Source organism: Podarcis tiliguerta (assembly GCF_965153285.1).
Source record: "Podarcis tiliguerta genome assembly, chromosome: 1".
NCBI lineage: Eukaryota > Metazoa > Chordata > Lepidosauria > Squamata > Lacertidae > Podarcis > Podarcis tiliguerta.
This window is the reverse complement of record NC_139534.1, coordinates 48499023-48520018: the sequence shown is the minus strand read 5'-3', so window position 1 is coordinate 48520018 and position 20996 is coordinate 48499023. Positions and strand designations below refer to the sequence as shown.

At 42.2% G+C, this 20996-nt stretch overlaps 1 protein-coding gene and 1 long non-coding RNA gene across 3 annotated transcripts in view; both read right to left on the bottom strand.

Annotated features, from left to right (window-relative positions):
* The window catches only part of LOC310673250, a 611626-nt gene that overhangs the window by 170360 nt on the left and 420270 nt on the right, over positions 1 to 20996 (bottom strand). The gene's annotated exons all lie outside the window — the stretch shown is intronic.
* CNTNAP5 (contactin associated protein family member 5) overlaps positions 1 to 20996 on the bottom strand; it is a 298496-nt gene that overhangs the window by 170360 nt on the left and 107140 nt on the right. For both annotated transcript variants that reach the window (XR_014508745.1, XM_083430378.1), the window contains exon 4: positions 9976 to 10123. Coding sequence is in view for 1 of the 2 variants with exons in the window: in XM_083430378.1 (XP_083286504.1) it covers positions 9976 to 10123 (148 nt within the window). In the remaining variant the exon portion in view is untranslated. The remainder of the gene's footprint in view (positions 1 to 9975; positions 10124 to 20996) is intronic.

Genomic DNA, 20996 nt, shown 5'->3' with positions numbered 1-20996 from the left:
TATATGCCGGCTCCCTTGGCCAGTAAAATGAGATGAACGCTGCAACCCCAGAGTTGTCCATGACTGGACCTAATGGTCAGGGGTCCCTTTACCTTTACTTATTTTGGGAGAGAGTTCAAAAGCTGAGGCCACTTCTGAAAAGTCTCTCTAGCACCTGTCTCTCTAATGCATTTTGATGGTGGACTGAGGAGAAGCTCAGAGGCACCTTTCCATGGGTGTAGGTGGTTTGTCAAACACCCTGTTCAAGCCATTTGCAGAGAGATGTTAAAAATCCTTGTCAGAACCCCTGCTAGTTGATCGGCACAGTTGTTTACCACAATCCCCAGCACCCCATCTGGACCAAGGGCTTTATTGGGATTCACCGCCCTCAACGCAGCTTTCACTTCATGGTCATATAGAATGAATGGCTGAGAATTTATAGGCTGGAGGGCAGGAGCTACTATACCAGATCTTTTAACCTCATAGCGGGAGAAGAAGATATTCAGCTCCTCTGCCAACGAGTCATCAGCCTTAACCATGTTCCTCGTATTGCCCTTATAGTTGGTTAGGTGCTGCAGTCCCTGCCACACTTGTTTTATGTTGTTATTGGCTAAGCAATTCTCCACTTGAAGCTTGTGTTGTTGTTTTGCCACCTTAATGCCTTTCCTGAGCTTTGTTCTTGCCCCTCTGTATATATCTATGTTCCCTGCCTTAAAGGCAGAGTCACGGGCTTTCAAGCGTGACCTTGCTTCAGCAGTCATCCAGGGTTTACAGTTCCCATACAAAACAGGTCTCAAAAGCAACTCCACAGGATAAAATACAGATAAAATATACAAAAAAAAATACAATGTGAAGCCATGTAGAATAACAGAATTCCAAAAATGTTTTCCCAACAGCAAAAATGACAAGTTCTACTGCACCCCATAATGAGATGAGCACCACAGTATAGGCTAACGTAACTACCAAGTGCCTGAATAAGTAAAAAAATTATTTTAGCCTGGTGTCTAATTGCAACAATGATGGCACCAGACATGTTTTCCTTGGGTCAATAATCCACAAAACTATTGTATGATGTTCATATGTCTCTTCAAGTTGAAGCCAGTGGCTTCAAGTTACAACAAAGGAGTTTCCAGCTAAAGATCAGGAATAACTCTGACAGTAAGAGCTGATTGACAGTGGACCAACTCCCCTTTCTTGGAGGTTTCTAAGCAGAGGTTGGGTGGCCATCTGTCATGGATGCTTTAGCTGAGATTCCTGCAATGCAGGATGTTGGACTACATGATACCAGGGTCCCTTCCAACTCGATGATTCTATTATTGTTCTAGGCATCCCTTTCAAAAAAGGTCATTACCTGAGCCACATATATATAATGAATCTTAATCGGAGCCATATATCATTAGGTTAACATTTGAGAACATTTCCTTTACACAAAGTGAGCTTTTAGGGGCGCTGGGACATCTCCTAGCATAGCCTAATTAGAGTGTGAATCATGTTGGAAGATTCCAGTTAGACAAAAGGAAATACTACTTCACGTCCTGCATACTTAACCTACAGAATGTGTTGCCACAAAGCATAGTGATGACCAATAAAATATAATTGGAAAAAGCCCTTAGTGATGACCACTGACTTGGATGGCTTTAAAAGGGGATTGGACAAGGTAATGGAAGATAATGATATCAATGATTATGATGTCATACAATATTGGAAGTATAAGAGAGAGAAAAGGATGCTGAACTAGATGAGTGTTTGGTCTGATCCAGCAGGGCTCTTGTATGTTCATTACAGTCCTACCTTGGTTCTCGAAACGCCTTGGCACTCAGATGCTTTGGCTTTCGAAAGCCGAAAACCCGGAAGTAAGTGTTCTGGTTTTCGAACACAGCTTCCGATTGAGTGCAGGAAGCTCGTGCAGCCAATCAGAAGCCGCACCTTAGTTTTCAAATGGTTTCGAGAGTTGAACGGACTCTGGGAATGGATTGAGTTCAAGAACCAAGGTTCCACTGTAGTTCTTAAGTAAGGAATCCCTAAATTAAAATCTTGCCTGTCCACCAACTTAATACACAGCCTTAGGCAACATGCTACCTCTCACTCCCAGTCCCAATCTGCAGTATGTGGACTTCTCTTGCCTTTCTCATGTATAGATCACGAGCTCATGTTTGGCAAAGGTCTTTGAATACTCTACAATGCTAAAAATCAGTATCCTCACATGGGTGAATTGTTAATGCACAAATTGGACAGGCCATGTCTTCACCAACTTTTTCTTCTGATGTTTGTGGTGGCATGTGCAAAACTGTGTGAACTTCTGCACAAAAGCATTTCTTTGCAATGATAGCTGCAGCCACATCAAGTCACATAATGCCCCAGCCTTAGCAGCTATATTTGACATCAACTTCTCAGAATTCATAAAGATACAAAACCTTGATCCTATTATCTGATTTGGTAGAACTGAGGCACAGCAGCCATCTAGAATAAAATAATTTCAATACTACATGGTCAAACCTACAAATCTTTAGGGATTCTGTAGTCTTTGAAAATATTTGTGCATTCAAGTTCAGTGTCAAATCAGTATATTCCACTGCCTGAAGCAGAGACCAAATAGTGACCATCCCTCGGCCTATTTAAAGAGGGCCATCTCTTTAAAAAGTCATCCTGCACCATTCAGATACAAATTCTGGCCTTTTTTTATTCCCCACTCATGGTGGCACCTGAATCAGGATGCATCCTCCCCTTGCATGGCAGGTCTTACCCAGCCTATAACTGTATAAATACTGTACCTTTAAAACACACTTGAAGCATATTATTTCCCTCAATGAGTTCTGGGTCAGTAGTTACAGTTCCCAGCAATGCTTAAACCACGGTGTCCCAGATTCTTTGAGGGAATGAGGGTTGTGAATGGGCTTTAACGATGCTCACAATCTAAATTTTTACTACTTTGAAACAATACACATCTTTTTTTTCAATTCACATCTTTTTTTTCAATTCACATCTTTCTTTCTTTTTTCAGACTGCCTTGCTCTTTTAAGATGCAATTATGATATTAACCAGTACAATCTTTTGCACCACATTCAATCTTCTGGTGCTTATTCCCTATTTGTTTTTCTTAACACTCTGGTTACCCACCCCATCACTCCAGCAAAAAGATAAAATCCATCAGTTGGTGACTGGTTATTTCCAAATGAGAGGGGAAATGAAAATAATCCCCCTGATGCTGACAAGGAATAAGTTGTGGTTTTTCTGCACCATACCAGTAAGAATTTTTCATTTCAAGGCAGAGAAAGGGTTTTAGTGAGCCGATTCTGATTCAAAATAAGGTGAATGGCACCAGCCTGACTTACTGTGGGAGAAATTCAATTCACATCTAAAGGTGAGCTTACCTAAACTGACCATGTGTACCAAAACACAACCACCGCTTGAAATTTGCACTTCTGCAAATTTCGCAACACAGTTTTCCAGCCAAATAATGTCTTCATACAACTAGGGCAGGGGTCAGCAAACTTTTTCAGCAGAGGACCAGTCCACTGTCGCTCAGACCTTGTGGGGGGGCTGGACTATATTTTGTGGGGGGAAATTGAGCGAATTCCTATGCCCCATAAATAACATTTTAAATAAAAGCACACATTCTACTCATGTAAAAACACGCTGATTCTCGGACTGTCCGCGGGCTGGATTTAGAAGGTGATTGGGCCAGATCTGGCCCCCGGGCCTTAGCTTGCCTACCCATGCTAGCTAAACAGGGCTGCCTTCAGCTGTCTTCTAAAAGTCATATAGTTGTTTATTTCCTTGACATCTGATGGAAGGGTGTTCCACAGGCCGGGCACCACTACCGAGAAGGCCCTCTGTCTGGTTCCCTGTGGCTTCACTTCTCGCAGTGAGGGAAGGCCATCGGAGCTGGACCTCAGTGTCCGGGCTGCACAATGGGGGTCCAAGTGTTGTTGTTGTTATCATTGTTGTTTGTCCCAGTACTTTCTCTGGGAAAATCCAATTGCTGTTTGCTCTGATTCAGTGGTAAAATATGGGGTTTCCCAAGGAAAGTGCCAGGACAAAACAAAAACAAAAAATCCTGGACCTGTGCCTAGAAACGTGGCACAAAAGGCAGTCTGGATGAGCCCTGAGAGAAACCAAAACTGGCCGATTTGCCCATCCCTACTAAGGGGTAGTGGGAATTGAATGCAGAAATGCAATGTCTGCCCAATGACAAGGCAGAGAAGAGCTTCCTATAAACCAAAGTTGAGTGGGGTTAACTCTACTACAAGTTTTAATGGTTTGTTGTTACTTGGCAACGGCATATTGTGTATGTTCTCATCCTTCTGTATACATGGATTCAGTAGAGCAGCATTGTCATGTGGTGGGGGAGTACATTATGTCAGACTTCTGCTCCACTGTTGACATGAAATCTGTGGGGGAATGAAGAACCCTAAGCAAAACAAACAGATGACACCTACAAAGCTAGCACTCGTGACATTCAGAAGTCATCAGTGACAGTTTGCATGACAACAAATCACTGGCTTCTACTTAAACATAATAAGAACTTCTTACATGTCAAAAACCATACACTTCATGCAGTTTGAAGATGAAGCAAAGCTTAAAAAAGATGACTTTCTGAAAAGAAAAAAATGGCATCAACTCCCATTAAGGGAGTGGAAATCAGAAATTTATTGTGACAAAGCGGGGAGGACCACTGGAACACTTAGGCAAAGTGTGCAGAAGTAGAAACAAGTGTGACCTGCAAGATATATGTGTGTGTGTGTGTGTGTGTGTGTGTGTGTGTGTGTCAGAATATACTCACCTCCTAGGAGGAGTGTTCCTGTTCAAGTTGACAGCCAGCCAACTGTGTCTTCCTCACAGATATTAGAAGCACATTCTAGTCCCCCTTCCCTAATTTTTATTTTCCAACTGGAGCTCAACATTTTGTGGCCACTGAGGATGCTCAGACTGCGCTGGGGATTTTTGGGTGTGGAGTGGGGAGTTGCCCTCAGGCTTTTCAGACCTAGCATTAGCAGCCAACATGGTGGGATGATCACAGGACTCAGGAGTTCTACTGCAACTAAGGCATGAGTTTGATACTAATGATGGTCTGTGATATTTTTTTCAATCCCCCCTCAAAGTAGCTGTACCTCATGAACACTCCAAGTCACACTCCAGGATCCCTGCAATGTCACAGAGGATACTCAGATTTCTGGCATCCCTAAAGGTATTGCCATAGGTTTCTTGTTCAGCCAGGCTGATCCCGAGAGTTACTTTATCCATTTTCTCTTACTCTGCTATGAAGACTTCAGCTATCACTGCTTTCAGTTCATAAGCATTTCTCTCCAGTACATTAATTTTATCTTATGGCATGAAAGACACAATCAGTGCAGGAAAAGAAGAGGTAGGATAAGGGAGGTTTGCACAATCATTTTCTCCAAAAGCATAATATGAAAGCACAAGGTGAAGGCAGGCTTCCTAACTTCTGAAAGCAAAGAGTTTCCTGCAGTCATTGAATCGCAATGCTCCTCCCCTCCCCTTCTCTCTCTCTCTCTCTCTCTCCCTTACATACACTTCTTCCTAGTCAGTTAGCAGAATTTATGCTGGATTGTGCTGATGCTTTTAGACTACGATGTAAGTTGTAGAATACAATCAGCATTTGAAGTGTGGCCATCAATCTCTTCCCATTAAAAAAAAAATGCTGCCATTGGTCAGCAGAATTTGCCAGTGATAAAGCTAACAAGACCTTTCTGAAATGTAATGATAACCTGTTTTCCCTCCAGGCATCCCAAACAATCAGCTTGCCATTTGTCTCCACTTGTCCTCTGATATAACTCTGGTTGTTTGTCTTGTCATCATGATCAGATTGCTGTTTGGGATTAGGGAGTAAATGGTTTCTGCATTTGTTCTGTATATAGTCTTGTTGGCCAGGTTTTCTGTTCTTTTCTTTTTACTTTAACACAGAAAACAAAATGATATGTTACCCGGGAAAATCTATAGCCTTGTTCAGGCAATTCAAGATTGTATGGAGCAATAAACAGAGTGCATGCAAGGCACACTGGCCCCACCCCAAAAGTTCTGCCAACCCTCCTCCCGCATTATCCATCTGCTGTCCTCTTGAATGCATGCAGGCTCCCCCCCTGTGAACCAAAATAACAAGGAGAGTATTGGGGCCACAGTGAGTGGGTAGACCTAGTGCATATGGCTCCCCTCTCTCTTTAGTTAAACTTAATTGAGTGTTGGGAATAACACCAAAGGGTGTTGCAGAAAGAAAGAAAGAAAGAAAGAAAGAAAGAAAGAAAGAAAGAAAAGCAACATGAGCAAATTTTGCAACTCTCCCTCAGATAAGCAGCTGAACATTCTAAGACAACTATAGTGCAATACTACTACTGCTGCTGCTACTACTACTGCATTATCCTTATTATAATACTTATTATTATTATTATTGCAGCACCATCTGTGTACATGACACTTTACAAATAACTGATTTGAAAGGTTCATGTTGCAAGGAGCCTACAACCTAAAAACAAATATAGGAAAAGACAGGAAAGGGAGGAAAAGGAGAAGAACACATAATTATATCAACTGTATGTATTTACTCTTATTGGTAGATTGGTGTTTGAACCAAGTAACCAAAAGCTCCATTTAAAAAAGTAAACGTTGAAGAAGCATTTGAAGGAAATAAGGGGAACAATTGTACAGAGGGCTTGTGAGAAACAATTTCATGCATAAGGGCAGAGTTTGTTTCATGAGACCCTAGGGGAACTGATAGAGTTGGATGGATGAAAGTAATAGGCAAATAATGTTGGGAATGTGGTTTAAGTGCATAGAGTAAAGGGGGACAAGACCACAGAGAGTTTGACAGAGGAAGCCTGCGTACATTTTTAAAGAAAGGGTGTCATGTGGTCAGAACAATGGGAGAGGTCCACAATTTTTGCATGGAACTGTTGAAAACAGGCGAGTAAGCAGATCAAGGTGAGATAATGGGAGACTAGGAAGAAAAAATGTCAGAAGGCTAAAAAGACATTGGTGGTAGTTTTTGCTGAGAGAACAGAGAGGAGAGCTACATTTTTGTAATAGGAGTAATGTGATTTGGTAATGGTCATAGTATGGAAGAAAAGGAGAGAAAGGATACAAGCAAGGCTTCGTGCCTGATTAACAAAGTGGGTGGTGATGTTGCCAATGGTTGAAGAGAGTGAATAAGAAAATGAAAGCTTGGAAGGAAATATTATAATTTTGGTGTCGGGCATATTGATCTTGAGATTCCGATGACACATCCATGCAAAAATGTCAGATCAATACTTGTGGTTTCGATCACTGTTCATCTTGATCAATACATTTCAATACATTTCAGATTGGTTGTCTACTTCATAAGTATATAGGGCTTTTTAAGCAAAATGACATGACATGATCAGGAGAGGGTGCATCTAATGAAACACATGCTTTGATTTTACCCTTGGTGTTCTAATGAGACACTTAACTCAAAGCCCTGTTCTCCTGGCTTTGCTCCTAAACAAACGGTAACAGCTTGGCAGTCACCCAACTGCTCTTCTAATTAATTCACAATCAGGTTCCCTTTTATTCCCTTGTCCAGCTCATCACTTTTCATTTTCTGTGCACTTGAGATTTAAAGAAAGGAAAAAGCCAGCAGACTCTGAAATATCTCTAGTGGGAGAGACCTCACAGTTCCTGCAGTCCATACTAGGGTTATGTCCAGTTTTGTCACAATTGCTCTCTAGATATAGAAAAGGTTTTGGCCATGTTATAGAGCAGGGGTGGGGAATATCCTCCAACTACCGCTATCCACTACCACCCTGTGGGCTATTTTGATAGGCGAACATAGCTGTCAGCCACCTGACAGCACAATGGTGCCCAAAGTATTTTTCCCCCTCTTTGTAGATGCTGCTTGAGGGGAACAACTTTTGTATTTTTGGCTTGTAAACACCAATCCCAGTCTGCTTTTTGTTAGCACTGATCAGCTATGGGCGCTGAGATCAAGCCCACTTTAGGTAGTGAGTGGCTGCACTATGCAGTTCACCATCAGGAACTCATTTGCAGAGATGATTCCAGAGACTTGTTGTTGGTGCCAATCAGCTGACTGGTGTTGACAGCAAGTCCTGCTTGCCAGGAAGGAATCAGGAGCGTGCTAAGACTCTGATTGTTCCTTGATTGTTCATGTCCATACTTGCCCCAAACCTGACATTATGTATGACACCTGTCTAGACCCTGAGGAGCAGTTGCAGTAACAGGAGACATCTGCCCCCTGATGTTTTATATACCCTTCCCTGACTTCTCCTGCTCGGAAGTAACTGCTGCTATTCCTGCTTCAAGCTCCTCCTGGTTCTAGGGGACAGTAGGGAGGAGGATGTGGGGAGTGTACTGACCCATCTGCAGGCTGAAAAGCCTCTTCTTCTGCCTCATCTAGAGTGTCTTCCTCCATCTCAAACTCTTTCTCCCCAACCCTGTCCTGGCTCCTGCCTTGCGAGTGGCATCAAACCCCATAAATTGTTGGTCCCCTCTCTTGGGTCACTCTCCTGGTCCCCTGTCCCCACCACGCACTTCAAATCCTCTTAGTCTCTGACAACATCAGACACATTTTTGGGTGGGAACACCACGGGTCACCTTTAAAAAAAGAGAGAGAGAGAGGCACTTTGATGTACTAGATATGTCACTAGTCCTGTTCTACCAGGAAACACTGGAATACAGAAAGATTCTAGATGTACTTCCAGCTTGCCTCCGGCCAAAGGACTTACTTCTGTTATTACTGGGGGGTTTTTTTCCCAAAGCTTTCCTCAAACCTTTCACCTCCTGCCAATGTTACCAAATATTTGCACTCTGCAGTAATATTATTTGCTCATCCACAATCCTTCTGCCCTTGTTTCCCCTTCTATTTCCTCTTCTTTGACAACATTAGGCTGTCAGATACAAGACTTTCCTCTTATTTTAGCCCTGAAAGCAACAATAAAGAATATGTGGAGATCAAGAATCATTAGTCCTCTAAGTTAAAAAAAAAAATACCTATCCCTTTAGCATAGCCTGACTGACCTTTTGTAAAAATCCTTCCTTTGAAGAAGGCAAAGAGGAAAGGGAACAGGCAATAGGAGCATGTTGAAGCTGATTATTCTCTGCTGCTCAGCACAACACAGTCTCTTCACAAAAAACCAGGACATAAAAGGATCATAAAAAGAGCTGGATCAGGCCAATGTGAACTGCCCTGAGACTTGGGGGTACAGAGCAGTATACAAATTTTAATCTTAATCATCATAATCTAGTCCATAATCTAGATACTAAGAATCCTCAGCGCAATTTTGAACCTTTTAATTATACAAGGTTAGAGTTAAAGTTTGAAATCTGAATTCTGATTATTTGATTTCATATCTACCCACCTTTTCCCAACTCAGGGCACTCCTAACTAAATGGTATTTCTGTTTTTCTCAGTCTTTGGGACGCTTGAAACTTTCATCATCATCTGGCATTTTAATGGGCATCTATCTTAAAGCTCCAGCTTCTACAATACACTTATGCAAATAAAACTTCAGTTGATTGCTTATTAAGAAAACATTTCTTTCTAGAATAAAACTATTTCAGTAACAACTTGCTACGCTGGCATTTTGCTATGTTTTTAAATAGTCATGACTAGTATATAATAAAAGGCAATCACAGGCACATGTTTCTCCATTATTAAAAATTAATTTAAGGCTGATTCGCCCATCTGCAGCAGAAGAAATTAAACTTTAAAAATGGTTCTGCTTGCATATATTACAATTCTGCAACATTGTAGGCCATTCTGCACATTGCTAAAAGGGCAAATGAGACAAGCAGCTGTTTCGCGGGTGGCATTGCACTGTTTGTCAGAGAGTGGCAGTGACTACAGTTTCCTACTGAGTATACATCTGGTGACAGGTTCAGTTTGTAGCTATGCAGCGAGTGCAATGGTCTAGCAATAGAGGCTGTAAACAGAGGGAAGTTTACAATGTGGTACCCAGCAGTTCAGTAGAAATGTGGCATTTCTGCCAAATCATAGGAAATACTTACTGTATGTACACCCAAAAACTTCAACCCGCAGGCCAATTTTCCCACTTGGACTCCATTTCAAAGGAATGAAGCGCACAAAACGAGCTTTCACTGAGTGCAGAAACTTATGCTGCATGACACTGTCAGCATTGCTGTTCCCTTGGAAGACCTGCAAAGAAATAGAATTTGTTAAGTTATGGAATGTTTCCTTATTTAAAACATTTATCTACCACCTTTCACCTTTGAGGGATTTCAGGATAATGTACAAGCCAACATCATATTATAATTTAAAAAAAAAAACCCAAGGGAGTATATAAAAAGCAAAACTAAGAATTACAGCAGATTAAAATTCCTGGGTAAAAAAAAGAAATCTTGTGATGTAGCTGCCAGGGTAGAATATTCATGGAGGGTCTTCCACAATACAGACCCTACTAGTAACTACTGACCAGTCAATATCAGGAAAGGTCCTAGAACATATAACTAAATGGTCAGCCTGTCAGCACTAGGAAAAGGATGCTTTGATTACTAAGACCCAGCATGAGTTTCTAAAAAATAAGTCATGCTAATACATGTGAAAAGGATCTCGGGATCTCAGTAGACCACAAGGTTAACATGAGCCTACAGTGTGACATAGCAGCAAAAGAAGCTAATGCTATTCTAGGCTGCATCAACAGAAGTATAGTGTCCCGATCAAGGGAAGCAATAGTACCACTCTAGTCTGCCTTGGTCACCTGGAGTACAGTCTCCAGTTCTGTGAACCACAATTTAAGAAGGATTTTGACAAGCTGGAACATGTGCAGATAAGGGGTCTAGAAACCAAGCCTTATGAAGAATTGTTGAAGGACCTGGGTATTTGTAACCTGGAAGAGAGGAGATTGAGAGGAGATATGACAGCTGTCTTCAAACATCTAAAGGGCTGTCACAAGGAAGGTGGAGCTTCAAGTTACAAGAAAGGAGATTCTGACTAAACACCAGGAAGAACTTTCTGACAGTAAGAACTGTTGTGTGGAATGGAATCACTCAGAATGTGATGAACTCTTCTTCCTTAGAGGTTTTTAAACAGAGGTTGGATGGTTATCCGTCATGGATGCTTTTGTTGTGATTTTTACATTGCAGGGGCTTAGATTAGATGACTCTCAGGATCCCTTCCAACTCTACAATTATATGGTTCTGTGATTGCTTCATTTGGAAGTTACATAATATGGCTAGACTACATATTACCTAAAATTGAAGATGGCAGGTAGACAGACTTATGCCTATAGCAATAGTCTCAAGGTAATATATAGCCTGAGTCTGACCAAACTGCGGGAGGCAGTGGAAGACAGGAGTGCCTGGCGTGCTCTGGTCCATGGGGTCACGAAGAGTCGGACACGACTAAATGACTAAACAACAACAAACAACAAATATATAGCCTTGCCCCACACAATAGTCGTGATCACAAGTCAAAAACTATTAAAATCTAGGATGCTGTTCATTTAGCTACACTTTAACCTGTTAATATCAGAATCCATTAAAAGGGGGTGTGCTGCTGTGTGAAACATTTTTGTCTTTAAACTGGGATTAATGTGTGTCTGCAGTGATGCTGATAGGAAACAGACAATCTCCTCAATTCCTCAACCTTTGGCAAAGCATCTGTAAAAAGCAGAAAGAACATTGCAGCTACACATGAGAGGACGAAAGGGTTCCCTTGGAAAAAAAGACTGTCCACTCATCAAGGCATAATAAATTAAGTGGCAGCATCAGGCACTGGCTGATGTGTCTATCTCACTTGATAGCACAAGCCCCAGGACGCCAAAGTCATGGCATCTTCACAGATCTGCACAAGCTGGCTACCATAATGACTATGGCGATTATCTTCCCTCTCACTTTATTAGGCAGGTAATGGGACAGGTCTGAACTGTAAATGGAAGGAAGGAGAGTTGGCACACCAACACGAACGGTGCGTCAACAGACTGGAGGTTAACTGCTTTCCCAGGGAGTTATTTCAAGCGGCTGCTAATGCTTTCTCTCCTGCCAAAGTCACAGAGGTGAGCTGAACCGAAGGAAAAGGAAAGACTAGGGAGGTGCAGATCCCCACATCACAGATGTTTTTTTAATTTGCACTGTTGCATTCCTAATGCAAGAAAGTGCAGAGGCATAACTCTGCCCACTGCCTTCCACTGAACAAACAGGCCACTTCACACCCACTAATTGAGGCTGAAATGCTGCACGTGAAAAGTGTAATTAATTCCAATGAGATTTAGTGCACATGCAAAATTCTACGATCCATTTGACTATGCTGGGATCATTGACTTTAAGAAGCAGGCCTACCAAACTCTTTGCACCTTGTGAAGTAGTATATTTGGTTTATTACTTCATATCTTACAGCTATATAACTCTAAGACAAAGCTGGCTACAGGCTCAGGGCTTTAAAGGCAGAATGGTGACACCCTGAGTTCAGAATCACTTTCCCAGCAAGGCTGGATGGATACTGATAAATATCCTGAGCTTCAGCAAAGGTATTGGACAGGGTGGGGTGGGGTATGGAAAGGCAGATAGGAAGGATAAATAATTTCTGAGCTCAAATTCTTATCTTTTATTTTTTTAAAAAAACTAAGTGCCTACAAGGTTTAGAAAAAGTTAAAAAAGAAAAATGCATTTTTTTCTTACAATTCTTGCAATTTCTGCAAAATGAGCCAGCCTGGCTGCTCTGTGTTTATAGTCATTGAGTGAATTCAGAGCTGTGATTGATGATGAGTGGGCACCAGGAATCCTTAATGCTGACAGTCATGATCTGTCATCTACCTAGGTATAAAAGTCTGGGATTTCTTGGGACTTCTTATCATCCAAGCAAGTCACATTGTTTAATTCTGAACATTGCTGCCTCGCCTTTTCTTCACCTCTAATGTTGCTACAGGCCTACCCCTCTGACACTCAGGCCCTGGTAGGGGCCAGTTTGAAGAGTTCCTAATTTGATCTGACCCTGAAAAGGTGCCTCAGCCAGCCATGATGACAACAAGTAGGATGAACAGCGGCAAAGGAGGACACAACTCATGTAAGTTTCATATTTGTGTAGAAGATTTTTCATGCTAGCAGGTCAAAATGTTCCCCTTCTTAAAAAGCAAGCTGTTCCTGCTTAAGTTACACCTGCTTTTAAACTTTAGTTTTATCATACAGGATAATCCTAAAAACAGAGGTGGGAAACCTCAGGCCCAGGGGCCAACTGTAATCACCCAAGCTTCTCTACCCAGTGGCGTAGCAAGGTCAGGTGGTACGTGGTGCAAAAAAATTCTTGCCACCCCCCTCCCATTGATTTTTTATTTTTATTTTTATTTTGCCTGCAAAAATGGTTTGACTTGCTTTCATTTTTTGGGGGAGCCAGAGTTGTTGAGCTTTTGGGGGGAAGCCAGAGTGGTTGACATTTTTTTGCGGAGATTGCGTGCCTTGTGATAAGGCAGGTGGACTGTTTTGGCAGTGGGAAGCCAAACCACACCGTCTCTCACAGACGTTGACTGCCACACAGCATTTTGTCACCCCTCTCAGAGGTGACACCCAGGGCAGACTGCACCCGCCTTGCTCCGCCCCGTCTCTACCTTTCCCTTAGGACTCTCTCTCCAAGCCACACAACGTCTTCAGCCACACCCTCTTTTTCTATGCCTCATATCTTATTGGCCTCACTTCCCATTCTCCGTGGCTAAAATGTGTCCTTGAGCTTTGATATAGACTCTTTCTTTCCTAGACAGAATACAGTGGTGTGGTTGGGTAGAATAGCTTACTATAGAACAGTAACATTTATGGTCATTGCTCCACCCACATTTGGCTCTGTCCCTGCCAGCAATTGACATGTGGCTCTGAAATCTTACTTGGAAGAGAATGTGTCCTGCTGTTAATGGTCCCCCTCTCTGAGATGGAGGATCCTGGGCCTCTGGCCATTCTACAGAAATGTATGTGAAGCAAGAAAGAGATGTATGGACTGGGGAAAAGATATAGAAATTAAGTATGCCAAAAGCTATACTCTATCTTTCTGCAGCTATGTTCCTCGCAGCTTTAGGGATAATTCTTGGTCTTTGGAGACATCTGTCAGGACCTCATCCTACACTCGAGTAGGACCCTGGGAATAATGCTCCCTGACATTTTATATACATTCTTATAAGACTGTGAGAAGGAACCTGCCAAATTATCTAATCTACACTAAAATGAAAATAGTCTCCTTCCTCCTACCCAAATTCTGTCAAAAATATCATGCAATACAGATAATGTAATTAAAACCACAACAACCCAACACTAAATAGCATTGGATAACAAGCTTAGTATATCATTTATTTTTTAAAAAAAACACAAAAAACCTTTGTTGTTTGGAAAGCTTGCCAAATATATGTAGCTGTTAAATTAGTTAATTAGGTTGTTTATTTGGAGCCATACGTATAGGTCTGGCCATTTTAAAGACGTAAGCAGAGAAAATGGAGCATTTTCCCCAGTTGACAAGGTTACACTAAGATACTACCCTCCATCTCAATGTGTTTTGATTACATGATTCACTCAAGCAGAAACACCCATTATGAGCTGCTAAATAACACAAGTTCTCTGCTTCAAATCCCAAGCAAAATACTAACAATGTAAGTTTTTGCTGCAAAGCAAATTCTCTTTAGCACCACCAAAGTTTGTAATACTCATATGAAATAATTATTTTTTAATTTGTTATGATACCCAGGCATCGATTGCATGACCACAGATTTAGACTGAAATTCCAGAATGTACTTTGCTGGAAGTAAACTGTATTGAAATTAATGGAACATGGTTTCAAGCAATCATGGCTGAGAGCACTTTCTGTGATCTCAGAGTGCAACTCAGATTAAGCAGAGTATTCCACCTTGACTTGGTGGCCCAGACAGCTAGGCTTCTCAGCTGGCTTCAGCTCTTACTTTGAGTTTACAAACTAGCAGGGCAGGTGCTTAGTTGGAGACAGACATTCATCCTTTGCTTAGTAGTCAAGCATCTGCTTTGAATACAGAGAGTTCAGGTTCAATCCCTGATATCTTCAGGTGGAGTGGGTAAGGTCTGCTGTCTGAGACCCCGGAAAGCCACTGTCAATACTACTGAGCTAAATAGATTGACCAATGGCCTGACTTGGTTTAAAACAGCTTCCCATATTGAAGGACTAAAGGTAAAGGTAAAGGTACCTCTGCCCGTACGGGCCAGTCGTGTCCGACTCAGGGGTTGTGTGCTCATCTCGCTTAAGAGGCCGGGAGCCAGCGCTGTCCAGAGACACTTCCGGGTCACGTGGCCAGCGTGACGAAGCTGCTCTGGCGAGCCAGCACCAGCACAGCACATGGAAACGCCGTTTACCTTCCCGCTATAAAGCGGTACCTATTTATCTACTTGCACTTGGGGGTGCGTTCGAACTGCTAGGTGGGCAGGAGCTGGGACCGAACGATGGGAGCTCACCCCGCCGCGGGGATTCGAACCGCCGACCATGTGATCGGCAAGTCCTAGGCACTGAGGTTTTAACCACAGCGCCACCCACGTCCCCCCGTTCTCAATCTAGGTCTGGCTTATTATAATGCATTAACACCACATTCACCTTTACCAGCAACATTTGTGCCATCAGTGCCTTAAGAATGGTCAGAGCACACACATAATATTTAGGGGGATCACTCAATCAAGCCATAGGTTCATTCATAGGTACTCACAAAGGGTGCCTTACACAGTTGCAAAAACATGATATCAGTAGCATAGCTAGTATATTAGTGGGGCTGGTGGTGGAACACTATCAGGGACCCCTTAACACATTTTTGGGAGCTAAGAGGTATTTGAGTGCCCCCAACTTATTGTTACATTGTGTAAACAAGACAAGGCAGGTCTCTGTCTATACATAAACCTTGTGTGAGCCAATTGTATTCTTAATAATGCGGTGAATATGTTTAGTGTCTAGCAGTGGGGAGCAATGCTTAAAGCCTTTGCATATTAGTCTCATCAGTAAGAGGTTAACCAGCTACCACTGTATTTCTTATTCCTATATTTTTAAATTAATTGGCCAGCTTTGTCCAATGAGATGACCCCAGGGAGATCTCTTATTCCACACTATAGTAAATTCAAATGAGGGGAAAAAATTCATTCTCTTACTGCATTTTTATAGGTAACAGTATGATAGCACCTCTAGTCAGACCTCTAAAGTAACACCATAGCAGTGAATATGGGGTAGAAGGGTCAATTTGATATTTCCCTCAGGAGAATCCATCTCTACTTAATGAGCTAAAATCCTTGGCATTCCAAATTCTCTTTAAGAAAAGTGAATTATAATGAAGTGCTTATGAAATATTTTGACCCCAGAAGAAATCTCATTTTCACCTTATATATGTTCATGTTGGGGGGGGGGAATAAGAGGGTGTGTTTTGGACTTCCATGGGTGGGGGTACATCCAAAGACCCCTCTGTTCATTCCCACCACCTTCCTCTCCCTTTGCACAAGTGGCCACAGCCACTGGGATGTTCAATTCCCATTTTATATTAGGGATTAAGTCAGTGTTACAGCACACTCTATATTACCCCCAACAATGACAAAGATGCCTCTCTCTGGGCATTAAGGCAGCCTTCCTGGATTCACAGACAATACCCCACAACAGTGAGCCAGTGGTCCCACTCAAGAGCACCTTGGTACAGGATGAATAGTCCAGCAGTTTATTCTGGCAACTTTACGTCAACCTTCTCGCAGGAGTTTAAAATATATTGCTCTTCCCTTCCAGAAACATCCTGCCTCCCTGGGTGTTGAGGCGACAGAGTCCACTCAATAAGGTCTAAGTCCCAGGCAGTGCTTATGCAGCCCTTCAGGGACTCAGGAGGACTTCCTGTTACACGGGAGGGAACTGCCACATGGATGAGCCTGAGTTGGAAGTTCTTTGTGTTATAACAAATACCATAAGCAATAAAATCCTGTGTTAAGTACATTGTATGATATTAAAGACTGAAGTACTCCTATTTAAGATGGCATGTGGGCACATTTTCTTCTCCAGACTCTTTCCCTCTTGAATTATTTTAAGCTTTGTTGCTTCCTTCCATCTGCACAGTTTTAATTACGTAACCACCAGGCATCCACACAAAACCTTGCAAGGTGCCTATTGATGCCTGTCAATAGCTGGATTTTTAACAACAGGAAGCTGTGTAGAAGTTTTCAGACAATCTTTTTAAAATGAGAAATGTCCGTTTCTCATTATGCTCCTAAGCGTAAGTGAGAGTGGGAGACATGTGAAGTGGGATCTACAAATGACATTTGGCTAACGGAAAAAAGAGAAGCAGGTATAACACAACACTTTCAGGAGGCGTTAGAAAAGCTGTCTTCAGCATTTCCGCAGGTAATAATCTCAGCAAAAGCTCCCTTGAAATATGACTTTGTGGATATTACCTCTTTAAGATGGTTGTATTTTACTGTGTAAACCAAGAGAGACTCTCAGTTGGAGCTGAGTTTACAGAATAAGCAGTCACTTACATGCTTTCTCTCCATACAATACTTATAACTTGTTTTAATAGTTATAAGTCATTGTAAATAGGTTTTAGATATTGACAAGTAGGACCACCAACAAAATGCTGCAGTATACCCCCCACAAAAACCTTGTGCTCAGTTCCTCTTTACTCTGGATTCCAGGATAAGAAACTCTTCCCCTTCAGTTGGGAAGAGATAAGAGGTGCAAAAAGCTTACCTCTGTGAGTGAGTGTGGTGGTGGGGGGTGATATAGGTTCTTTTCAGTACACAGATAGGGTTCCTGGTGAGGTAACGTATGTACATTCTTTTGTTGTCCCCACAGTAGCCATTTTGTGTTATGCCCCATACCCATGATGGCCATTTTATGACTGGTGCCCACATAACTTTCACAATATTCCGAATGTACCCACTGGCCCCCAAAGGTTGATGACTCCTGGGCTCAAGCAAGCTGATTCACTCTCTTTCCTTCATTTTATCCCCCCCACACACACTCACAATCATGTGGCTTCTAGTTACCACTGAGAATACTAAGTCCTCGTTGGATAGTTGTTTTTGAGGTGGCTGGCCCTTTTTAGCTTTTAAAATATATTTCAAACTTCTAGAAATGTCAGGGATCCCTGGAACATTCTGATAACACCCTCTTGTTTTGGCTCAGTTCCTGCTGGTTATTCAGAGTAGATAGGTCCAAAGATCCATTAATTTTAATAGGTCTAATCTGGGTAAAACTTAGTTGAAGACCTTTCTAAGTTTGTTATTAGAATGAGAGTGTTACAAATGTTTGTTTTCTGCAAGTTGTTTTGGGCAACTTGGATTCTGAGATCCAAGGATCTTGGGTCCTTAGCAAAATATGATAGCATGGCATTATCAAATGGATAGCTGATGTAAGTCCAGCACAGGTTAGAGTAATTGCACTGAGTATCAAGGAAAGTTGGAATGGAGAAAAAGTTTGCAGGAGAAATACTGTCAAATGAAACCAGCTGGGACAGCTCAGTCTTCCAGTACTCTTCACTGTATTCAAATATCCAGTAGATAACTGAAAAAGATTTAGATTAGAATTTGATCTCTTTATGAAACCAAGTGTAGCTACAAAGGTAGAAAGGGAGGTTATGTGTCTTTTTCAAAGTGTTAAAATTATGCATGGTGTGGAGAAAGCAGATAAATAACAGTTTTTCTCCATCTCTCATTACACTAAAGATTAATACTAATGGATCTATGCCATTGTTGCCCTGTGATTCCACCATAACCATGACCCCAATTTGACAACTGCTGATACAAAGCTAAAAATAAAGGAGAAGGGTAGATTGCAAACACAGGTTTTCTCACAATCTCCTATTGGCATGAGACCACAGGACTCCACTGACTAACACTCCTAATGAAACTCAGCACCACTGCTGCTACTTAAGGCACCACACACAACCTGCAAAAACAAGGCACACTATCCAGGTAATCAAGGAGGACCAGTGACCGTACCCATTTTATTAATTTATTTATATGTCACTTTTCATATTAAAACATTGTACCCTCCTTTGAGCCCCAGCCAATCAAACCTCACTAGGTCATGCTATTGTTGGGAGCAATTCACTGGTAGATCACACTGACCTGGACAGATTATATGGGGAAAGGCAGTCTCGGAGATAACCCAATCCCAAACTCTCTAGAGATTTATAGGTCGAAAAACCAACAGCTTAACCTTGACTAATCAGCAGCCATTGCCGATCCTCACCACCAGCAATATGCGGGTGCGTAGGAAGTCCCACATAGCTGCATCATCCTGCGCTATCAGTGGCTTCTAGTCATCCAATTATAAAATTGCCAACAATAGCTTGGCCAGAGCTGGAAGTAAGTTCTCCTTGTCACTTAGGTCACTAGAGCTTCCATTGACAAAGACAGACCCAAGAGCACCCAAACTTGCCTTTTGAGAGAGAGTGCAACCATATTCTGAATTCCATGTTCCCAGACCCAGGAATTTCTCACTCACAGTGCCAGCCTTATCACGATTCAACTTCAGTTTATTTTTCACCCCTTTGCACAGGCTACTCAAAGAACTAGCCTTGGTTTGTAAGTCTGAGCAATGGAGCTATGCTTCTCCATTATTCCTGTTTTACGCAGAGCACCTATTTTTTGTAGTTACTTGATAAATAAAATCACAATTAATAGTCTCTTCCTATTCAACTAGTTGTTGATGATAACATGGATGCTGCTTTTGTCACTGAAGGGGACAATTTTGTTACGTTATTAAATTGTCATGCATCAAACAAGGATTCACACCTAGAATCCATTTGATGCTGTGCTTTTCTCAAGACTCCTAAACTTCCATCACCCACAGCCATCTCTTAGCATTTAAATCAATATGTTTTGTGTTCTCTCTGCCCCCCCCCCATCATCTCTCTCCCCTGTACTTAAAACTAACAAGTGATAGTGCTTGACTTTTGGGAAGGAGAGTGGGGAAGTGTGATTTTTAACAGGATGCAGATTTCTATTTTGAGCTTCCCCCACCCCCGCCAATTTGAAGGGAAGCCAAAGCAAACCTTACGAATGCAGAATGATTCACTAGGGATCTTTACAACAAGAACAACATAATGCAGACAAGCTGGGGCGGGGAACTTCCAGTCTGTGGGCCAGGCATTTTCAGGGAAGCCACATCCACCTGCCCTTTACCTGATGCCATATATGATATTGGGGTGGGCAAATAAGAGCAGGGCTTTAAAGGAACAACCAGGAGCTGAAAGTGGACTCCTTGTTATTCATTTGCTGTTAGCTGCCCATCAGCTGATAGGCAGTAGGAGTGTGCCTTGCTCAAAGAGGGGGGAAATGGCTCCCATTGAATGGAATGTGCTTCTCCCTCCCACCTCTGATTTTTTAAGCTGCCCCATGTGTCTCCCTTCTACCACCAACATAGGAGATGGAAAGGAGCGCCCCCCGTGCCCTGCTTGCAAAACCTTTTGCTACCCTCCCTGTGCTTTCCTTTGCTCCTCTGACACTGGGCAGGATCACAAAACCCCTTCCAATCTGCAACACAGGAAAGTTGAAAGGGAGGTTGCAGGGCAGGCATGGGGTGGTTTATTTTCTGTTCCCCCTTCACCATCCCCCTGTCACCACCACGGTTTCTGTCAGAAAAAAGAGAAAGAAACCAGTGTTTTAAAATAATCAGCAGGGACACCAAATGCAGGATTGCCAGCTAGCTGCATTTTGACGTACGCAAAGAAATACATTTTGCCATCTAAAAATGGAGCCTGCAAGAACCTCTAAAGTTGCCTATCTGCACCACTACTGAAGGGTGCATAAGAGAGTTTTCCTAAGATGGCAATGCTGAACTATTTTACAGAGTGCATACGGATTTGTGAAGTGGGAAGTGACATATGGTATAATTTGGAAGGGCTTGCTGGAAGGCAGTTACGGTAAATTGTGAGCTAGTGATAGATAGAGGAGTTGGGGATCTTTCATCAATGCCAGGCTGACAGCTTTGTAGGCAAAGTGGCCCCACTGAGAAGCAAAACTATCTCTGCATACTCAGCTGAACCCAGATGTTTACAGAACTACAAAAAAATTAAAAGGTGCCCACAAAAATCTGTGCATGTATACACTCA